This window comes from Cardiocondyla obscurior, linkage group LG01, assembly GCF_019399895.1.
Source record: "Cardiocondyla obscurior isolate alpha-2009 linkage group LG01, Cobs3.1, whole genome shotgun sequence".
NCBI classification, from domain to species: domain Eukaryota; kingdom Metazoa; phylum Arthropoda; class Insecta; order Hymenoptera; family Formicidae; genus Cardiocondyla; species Cardiocondyla obscurior.
The window spans coordinates 3,262,120-3,271,692 of NC_091864.1; the positions used below are offsets into that span (position 1 = coordinate 3,262,120).

Consider the following 9,573-nt stretch of genomic DNA (forward strand, 5'->3'; position numbering starts at 1 on the left):
ACTAAAAAATAAATTTATAAAATAAACGTGTCAAGAATAATTTATAGAATTTATGTGAATGTATTAATTTGACTATTGAATGTTTGGAATGTTTGCCGCGTTTTTTTGTGGTTAGGCGCTCGTGTTACTCGTAAAAATATGAAATCTGTTAGCGGAGTAAAATGAAAAGAATCAAAATTGTGCCGGATAGGCCGAATCATCTGTTTGAAAGCTGGTTAAAGGAATGGAGGGATCAAGCGGCACTTCGAAATTCAGAGCTACACAGTCACTTCACGAAAGCTCTCGAGTCGTTGAGGCGGTATCCGTTGCCTTTGGAATCTGGCAAGGAATGTATAATTTTGCAACACTTCGGCACAAAGTTGTGCACAATGCTGGATAAAAAGTTGGAGGAGTATAAGAAACAGAAATCTATTAAAGCAATCGATAACTGCATCTCTGATGCTTGCAGTAATAACGACTATACAAGTATATCAAGAGAAAAGACTGTAGAAGAATGCCAAGTATTTGAAATACAGGATAAAGAAGCAGTGGTTAAACAAGCTATGAATACTAAAAAAAATACGAACAAATTGGCAAATGCAAATAAAATTATATCACAAGAAATTGACAGATATATTTCTTTGGAACCAAACACTTTTGATATTGTATTATTGGTGGATACTCAAGAAACTTGTGGGTGAGTATTTAATTACATTTGTAATTTATATCGTTAATTATAAAAAGGTTTAAAGCTATGTCATTAAATATATTCTAGTAAGAAAACGAAGCCTCAGCATGATGCCACACTTGCAGAATTGACACAACTTGGTGTACTGTTTGAAGTACGTCGTTTGAAAGTTGGTGATTTTGCATGGATAGCCAGATGTCATAAAACTAATAATGAATTGGTTTTGCCTTACATAATAGAGAGGAAACGAATGGATGATTTAAGCGCAAGCATTATAGATGGAAGATTTCATGAACAAAAGGTAATGTAGAAAATATAATTATCTTTTTTTTTGACATAGCCTTGATTTTACATACTTAATTATCTATATATTTTTTGCTTCCATATTTCAGTTTCGATTGAAGCAATCTGGTATTGAAAATTTGATGTATATAGTGGAGAATATTGATAAGAATTTACAATTTGCTGTTCCACTTTCATCATTGTTGCAAGCTTCAGTAAATAGTTTGGTACAAGATGGTTTTACCATAAAATACACAAAAAATCATAAAGAATCAATGTTACACTTATCATGTATAACAAAGATTTTAATTAAAACTTACAAGGTATATATTATACAAGAAACATTATAGTTGCATGCATGAATGGATGTTTAATGCTTTTTATAATGAATAACAATTGTGTTTTAGAATAAAAAACTCGTTGGATGCAAGAAAGAACAGCTTACCCAGACAAGCAATGTAGGAAGTACATTACATTTAATGGAATTTAAAGAATTCAATAAATCATCCTCTAAACAAAGAGTATGTATTAAGTATGTGTTACACTTTCTGTGTATTACATAAAAAATGTTTCGGCTTATCGGTTTTTTCTTTCCTTTCAGACATTCAAAGTGAGCGAGATGTTTATTCGTCAGTTGTTACAATTGAAAGGCATGTCTGTTGATAAAGCCTTGGCGATTGTAGAACGGTATGCCTCACCACAAATTTTGATCACAGCTTTAGAAAATTCTATCAATGGCGAACAATTATTGGCAAACATTCAGGTTGGTGATAAAAAACGTCGACTCGGACCCACTATCAGTAAGACTATTTATCAATTTTATACGATGGACCAATTGACATGATTAATAAAAATACAATTTATCTATCTTTTTTTTTATATACATTTAACTTGTTTGAATTTCGTTCACTTCTAGATATATTTTTGTCGTTATCGAAACGACTCATATTTTTCAAATAAAAAAAGAGCATTAGAAAAATTGCGGAAAATTACCTTAAAACAAACCATTTTTTTTAATGCTGTATTATTTTCAGAGAGAGAAAAATGAAAGAAAAAAAGATATTTTAATTTTTTAATAATTTGTGCGTCTTTTTTCTATAGGTATAGCGCTCGAATAAGCGGTTGAATGCGCAATTTAATGTAATAGCATATGAAAAATGTAAATATTCGTAGCGTGGAAGAACAATTTCCAACACTTTTATTTTCCCCTTTCAATAAAGTGACATAATTCTCTCGCGCAAGTTAATAGCTGGGTTATAGACGGTTATAGCGTGTTTCTTTACGTCTCAAATATTTTTTCAGTTATTCTCGAATCTTTGGAATAGATGGAGTTCACTGTAGATCAGTACTATAAATTAAATCGTTTAGTATTGTCCATATACGGACTATGGCCTTATCACAGCCGAACTGTGAACGCTTGGATCATGCGGACATTTACAATTTTATTTTTGATTTGGGCTACAACAACTCAGGTACTTTGGTAATTTTTCTGAAGTACTTTTAATTTATTTTTTATTTTTTAATTACTTTTATATACCTGCATTTTATATTATAAAATTTTCCTGATAAAGACAATGAAAAGTGTAAAAATATGTTTCAATAATACTTCAAAAAACTGGCGCCTAAATTAAAATAGAATTTTTATCTAAATTCGAAAGAAAATTAATTGTATGAAATGTATGAAAATCAAAAGTAAATACTTTGTAGAACAAAAGATAATTTCGAGTAAAAAAAAAAAAAAAAAAAAGAGAATAAAAAAAAAGATGCTTTTCTAGGTAATTAAAATCTGCACGACAGAATTAACAGCAGATTTTATACTTGATTGTCTACCTATTATCATTCCTAATATCGGTGCAATAGCGCAGTTCGTGTATCGTATAATAATCAATGACAGAGTAAGGAACATATATAAACAGTACTTTTTATTCGTAGAAAATTTATATAACTGATTTAATTTACATTTGATGAAATATTAATATGTAATATAAAAAAAAAAAAAATTTATGAATGAAATATATATTTAATTTACAGCTGAAGGATTTACTCGATCAAATTAAAACCGACTGGAACCACGCGAGATCTCAGAATGAAATTGAAATTATGCAAACAAATGCTACACTCGCTAAAATAACGACGAAATGGTTTTTGCGTAAGTGAAACCTCATTAAAAAATTTCATTATAAACTTAGAAACATATGTATTTTACAGATGTTTATTTAATCTTGATTATACTTGTAAAGTAATTAATATTTTATTATAAATTATTCCATGTTCCATCGCAAAGCTCTTTTTCAATTTTATGTTTGATGTCACTTCGAGAAACAATCGTAGACTCTTAACATATGTATAACTACGCATACGATAATTGATCTTAATTAAATTACGTGTTCCAGTTTATATGTTTGTGGGCATATCGGTGTATATGCTTAGCACATTTATTCCTCAAGTCCTCGACGTGTTTCTACCACTAAACGAGTCACGTTCACGCGAGCATCCATTCCACGCCGAATTCTTCCTCGATGACGAAAAGGATTTTTACACTATTCGATTTATAATGTATTTCGGTATCTTATTCGTACTAGGAGTAATTCTTGCCAACGGGACTATTTTCGTCGTGTACATGCAACATGTCACTGGGATGTTTACCATATTGGGGTACTATTCTTAAATATATTTATATCATTATTTATTCACTAAATAAGCGAAAATGTTTAGTGCGACCATAGTCGAATTTTAGTTTACTTCGTATCAGAAGCAAACACCAACGACGCGTGTTAAATATATATGATTGCTATTCAAATTAATTTTATAAAATATCTCTCGACCATTTATTTCTCGCACCAAAATCTCAATCTGAAAAATGTACTCCGTCTCACTTCGCGTGCATTTATTGTACAGATACCGTGCAGAGCTGTCGTTTAACGATAAGAAACTGTTGCCCATGAATCAATTCGTTCGTGAGAAACATTATGGAAGCGTTGCTCTCTTTGTTCAAGATCACCGCAGCATTTTACAGTTAGTAGTCCCTTGACAATGACACACGTAAGTGCGGATGCATGTATGTACAAGATAACATCGTTTTCTATAATACACATAAATTAAAAAAAAAAAAAAAAAAATTTTTTCTGCAAAATGATGTTGAGTTTGTTTCAATCGGGTCATTCATCATTAAATTGTTTAGTTTCAGTGATATATTTCCTGGTTTATCTTGTATGTATGATGAATGCGGCACATACATATATGTGTATACATATTTGGCCATTTGTAGAATGACGATTAATTTCTTCCAGGTACGTTTTATGCTGAGTAAACGTATCACTGCACGAGTGCCAATAATTCTTATTGAAACATTCTACGTTATTAATTTGCAAATAATTTTCTTTTTACAATCCAAGGTTTGTGGACATTATTCAGTCGTGTTACGGGTTGAATCTCTTCCTCGAATTTTTAAGTTTAATGATACTTATAGGCCTCACCCTGGTACAAGTGAGTGTTCCACGGATAATATCTGAATTGGTAAATGCACTGCACTAAAACGCTGCGCACTGTCGAGCAAAATTAACGAATCGGAGATCAAGTTGCAATGAGATTACGTTGTAAAAATTAAATTAAACGAAAACTGCACAGTGGCTGTTTAGGTAATTAAATTCTCTGGGACCTCGGACCGATCAATTAGATCCGCAGCTTATATCACTGGACAGCTGACTTACATGTTTATGTATAGTTATATGGGTCAGCAGTTAATAGATAAGAGTACACAATTATCTATGAAAATGTAAGTGTTATATATGTATATGCATATATGCACAAATTTTTTGTAAGATACCATTGTTCTTCTTACACTTATTTTGTGAAAAATTTAACTTTGATATTTGCAACCAGATATAACGCAAGGTGGTACAGGATACCTATATCGAAGCAAAGAATGATGCTGTATATTATGTTAAAATGTGTGAATACAATTACAATTAACGCGTACAATATCTATGTTCTGAGCCTGGAGAGTTTTTCGGCGGTAAGTAAAAAGTTGATAATAAATTAAAATCAGAAAATTAATTCTCTGTTGCACCATGGTAAGGAAATAAACTTCCTTTCAAGATCGTGCAATCGGCTGTGTCGGTTTGTATGCTGCTAAGACGCGTGTGAAGCACTATTTATGAATAATTAAAAAAATTAAAAAATAGTATTTTTGTGCGTAGTCAGAATATGAAATTATACATTTTTTTCGTGTCTCAAGTTTAAAGTGTTATTTTATTTCTATTTTATGCCCTCACATTTACACGCAGAATAATTACAAACGTGTAAGAGACAATTTTTTCCCCCCTTTCATGTAATAATACACATTTTCGCGTATTATTCCAAAGACTGCCAGTAGCATGTTCTTTTTTTTCTTCTTTTTTTCTTGTTTTTGAATTGAAGTCAGTATACCTTCAATTGCAATATATATATCGATCGCAAACGTGTTTCTTCTATCGTAAAATTTCTTAGAAATATAAGTAGCTATAGAATATTCGTGTGGATAAATATTTTATGTCTAAAAAAAATTGGTGTTAGAAATAAAATCGATTTTATTATTTTTTATCATCGATATTTATTATTATATTATTTTTGGGGCTTGCTGGAACAAGAAGTTGCGAAAAAAAAAACGCTGCGTTTTTCTGTTTCGAGAGAAGACTCTTCGAGCACGTCGAGAGCATAAAGAAAAAACGCAAGCAGAACAATTCGACGTCGAACTCGGCGTCTCCAAGAATCCGCGAGAAGGACAACGTACAATTGACGATCGACTTTATCGACTGTCTCACTCTTTTTACGCGGTTGTCTCTTTCCCTCTAAGGGCCGAAATCTCTAACGGTCACTTTAGTCTAATTGCGGAGGCTCGGGCGTGAGGACGTATTGTTGATCGCTCCGCAATTTCGCGTATTTTCGACCGCGGATAGGAAGTCTCGTGCACGAATAAGCGTCGACGTCGTCGACGTGGGAACGAGCGATCATTTTTTACACGCTTGAGTTATATTACTCGTCGTTTAATACTTTGTTTCGTGTCTCGAAAAAATGTTTCGGAAAGAAAGGGTTATGGCGTAGACGGAATGCACGGAGCGTCCGACCTGAAAGTCACCGCGCGTCCGGCGTTACCAGCCCGCTTCACTCGCCATCTTCTTCGGCGACGTTCATCGTGTTCGGGCGACCGCCATTGTTAGAGTGCGAGATCTGCACCTCGCCTGTCTTCTTCGTCGCGACCGAGGTTCTCGTCCCGTTTCGGGCTATCGGTTTTTAAGGAACTTGAGGAAGGCCTGTCTCATTCGCTGCTTCGCGGAAGTTCACGGCGTTCGTTGATTCCGCCGACGTGAATCGACCAAAGAATCAAAGGTGATCTCGCTTTACATCGTAATCAGTTTCTTGTGCCGAGATCGAGGACCTCCTGGTGGAAGTAAGCAACGCCACGAATATCGGAAGTGCGCATTTATACAACAAATTATCGCGTTCGTCGAGCTTCTTAATTTTAATCGGAAAAAAAATCGCCGCGATAATCCGCCGTCATTCTTTCAGTCGTTCGTCTTTCCGAGTGTATTTCCGTATTTCCGAGAGTAGTAATATAGTGACGAGTGATGTGAAGTGCAACAACACGGATACAATCAGGATAATCCAGAAACTGCCACTAAAGGAAGGAAGGAAGGAAGGACGGACGGACGAACGGATAAAAAATAATCTACCTTAATTAATCTAACCGAAAGCCACAAATGTAAATGAACAGGTAACACGCCGGCATCAGATCACCCAATTATTATTATCATAAAAAAATTATTACAATTAACTAATGTCCGAATGTAATAACGTGCGCGAATAGGAATCTCTTGAAAGACAGAAAATCAAAAATACTACTTAGGTGTAACAGATTAGATATTTATTGGACTAAAGAGTTTCAAAGACTATCGAGTGAGTCTTTAGATGCGTTAAATCATAATTGTAGAGAACGAAACATGGTGAGGTAAGATACAGAAGCTTTCACAACCTTTAAGAAAGAAAACATTTTCTCAGTAAGCTTGTGATTATGACAATTAAGAATTGACAGTATTACAAAAATAATTTTATATTAATACCATGGCGAAGGTATCAATTGACAGGATCACCATTTTGCCAGCTGTTATCTTGCACGGCGTTACTGCTTTACTCATTATTAAGAGAAAGATTTTTCGACATCTGTGTGATGTGTAATACCAATTTGCTCTGCAGCTATTACACGGTACGAAAAAAAAGAATTAAAATTAGAATAATTATCGAGATGAATTTAATGAATTATTATATTAAAAGTAATCGTAAATTTTATCTCTCTACCAAACGCAATGAATATACAGATTGAGATATCACGAAATAAAGAAAGGAAAAAAAATTAAGAAAATTATGAAATTAATTTGTGAAGTAATGATTAATGATTTGTATGAATTGATAATTAATATACTTGCATGGATTCGTACGGAAGGATGCTATAGTCCAGTAGAAATTGAGCTTGCCAATACTGAAGAAATAAATGAAGGATTTGTGCAACGTAAATAGTAACTGGTCCAGCAATGTCATTTGCACCTTTGTCTAAATTCATCAATACCTAAAATGTACAGTTAATTACTTTTTCCTTTTTTTTTTTCTTTCTTTTTTTTTTTCTTTTTTTTTAAAGCTGTAATTTTCGTCTGCCATATCGAAGAAAAGCATATTACTTTCCTGTTAAAAAAAAAAATATTTATAATATCTAAAAAGAAAAATCATACATACTTGCATCCCAGCTAAACTACCACCGATCATGTTTAAATTAAGAATCAGGAAAAATATTTCCGTGAACAAAGACTCGATGTGTTCGGCAAACCTAAAAGTGGGCAAGGATAAAAATAAGGATATTAAGCGATTATTAATTTATACGTGACTAACGATTAATTATCGGTACGTCGATGCCGACGACGAATTAGACGTCTCTCCCACGTACTTTAACACAAGAAGATGCCTACGTAAACAGTGCAAAGCTGTGACGTAATTGTCATCTTTTATCTTGTCCGGTTTCATGTCGAAATCGTTCTCATTGTTTTTACCTATGTTCTCCAGCACGTTTCTGCAATATCACGAGAAACGTCGGTATTCTTGACAAACTGAGACTACCAGAAAATGTCTTTAAATGCAGAAGTGTCTATTTTTTTTATTTTTTATTTTTTTTTAATAGCGAAGAATTTAATTTGTAAAAAAAAGCATCCCTACCTTTTCAAGAGAGATCGCTCTTACCCAATAATCGAAAACATTCCGCAAGCATGCTGAATCAAAGTGTAAAACAAGCCATCGACCGCGATTGTCGCGAAGGAATGAGCAAATGCTGCTACGTAACAATGCACTGCTATAGGATAGAAGTGCTGATTGAACCTATGACCGTATTCTACGTGAAAGGGCAATCTTGATGCAAACGGTATAGTCGATTTTGTCGCATTGAAGATTTCGTTCGACATTATAGTCAGTACAATTGGTTTAAGCACAAACAGAAACGCTGTCGTGTGCATAAAAACTAAAAAAAAATCCATGATATGCGTGGCAAGCAACTTTTTTTTTTTAAGTCCATATACTTAGCGATATGTTAAAAAGAAAATATATTAGGTTTTCACAATAATTGTGCCTTTTACGTATTTTTTATTTATTATTTATTATTTATTAATTTTTTTTTTCTTTAATTCTAGAACACAATTTTATAAGATTGCGAGGAATATGCAAGATAAATTCTTATGTATGTATAATATTAATATTAAAAAAAATATTTTATAATCCCATAACTGTACGCACCTGCATAAAAAGTCGTTAGGTACTGTCCATACTTAGTATACCGTTGCAGAATAATCTTTTCCACGTCTGAATTTAATGACAACCAGTTCTTTTCCATTGCATCAAAGCAAATCTTTACCTAAACACGTACATTTATTTCTGACCTCATCGCGACGTTACTTTACATAAAAAATTGTTAAGCACTACATCTACAACTTTATCACTTACTTTGTCACTTTTTAACATTATAACAAATATTTTGAAGCTGAACACTATGCTGATTATTATCGATGGCACACACTCGAATATGTCGTCGAGCGTGATTACACCGATCGTTAAGTAAAGCACCTATAATTGAAATCAGTAGCGTTATTAAATATTCAAAAATAACTTTGAAATACAATAAACAAAACTGGTAGTGGCCTCGCTACGGACGGACTTTTTCACTTGAATATACATTAGTACCTGAGGTATCAGAATACCACAGGATAAAAAAAACAACGATACGAAGCAAACGCATCTATCGCGAAGTCTATGATATGGCCATATTCCCGAGATGGTCAGATATATTTTAAGAACGTAGTATAACCGGCTTTGATCAACATCTTCCTTGTCGATCATTTTTCGGAGTAAGAAGATTGCAAGCTCCATCATCTATTCTATGTGAACGTTCGACATTCAACAAATTGCGGGAGATTACTTATCGATTCTTTTCGATCCTCTGTTCGACAACAGCATTGTAACGACTTTGAAAAATAAGCACACATTATTTTCCTATGCATCAGTCCTTTCCTTCTTACATTTTTAAGTTGGTTTCTCACAGTTTCTCTTTGTGG

General features: G+C 33.3%; 2 protein-coding genes across 2 annotated transcripts; one reads left to right on the plus strand and one right to left on the minus strand.

Annotated features, from left to right (window-relative positions):
- Window positions 1-161: 161 nt before the first annotated feature.
- Mus81 (mus81 structure-specific endonuclease subunit) lies at window positions 162-5,572 on the plus strand. The gene is made up of 11 exons (XM_070674968.1): window positions 162-676; window positions 755-968; window positions 1,060-1,272; window positions 1,357-1,470; window positions 1,551-1,749; window positions 3,343-3,604; window positions 3,848-3,964; window positions 4,345-4,435; window positions 4,588-4,724; window positions 4,832-4,964; window positions 5,048-5,572. Exons 1-11 carry the CDS (start codon window positions 162-164, stop codon window positions 5,093-5,095), a joined length of 2,043 nt encoding a protein of 680 aa, XP_070531069.1. The 3' UTR covers window positions 5,096-5,572.
- An 894-nt stretch (window positions 5,573-6,466) lies between these two features.
- On the minus strand, window positions 6,467-9,467 carry LOC139113674 (odorant receptor Or2-like). The gene is made up of 9 exons (XM_070674992.1): window positions 9,203-9,467; window positions 8,966-9,085; window positions 8,759-8,876; window positions 8,213-8,486; window positions 7,923-8,045; window positions 7,715-7,805; window positions 7,411-7,550; window positions 7,048-7,180; window positions 6,467-6,959 (listed from the first exon to the last, which is right to left on the minus strand). Exons 1-9 carry the CDS (start codon window positions 9,389-9,391, stop codon window positions 6,906-6,908), a joined length of 1,242 nt encoding a protein of 413 aa, XP_070531093.1. The 5' UTR covers window positions 9,392-9,467; the 3' UTR covers window positions 6,467-6,905.
- Between the last annotated feature and the right edge of the window lie 106 nt (window positions 9,468-9,573).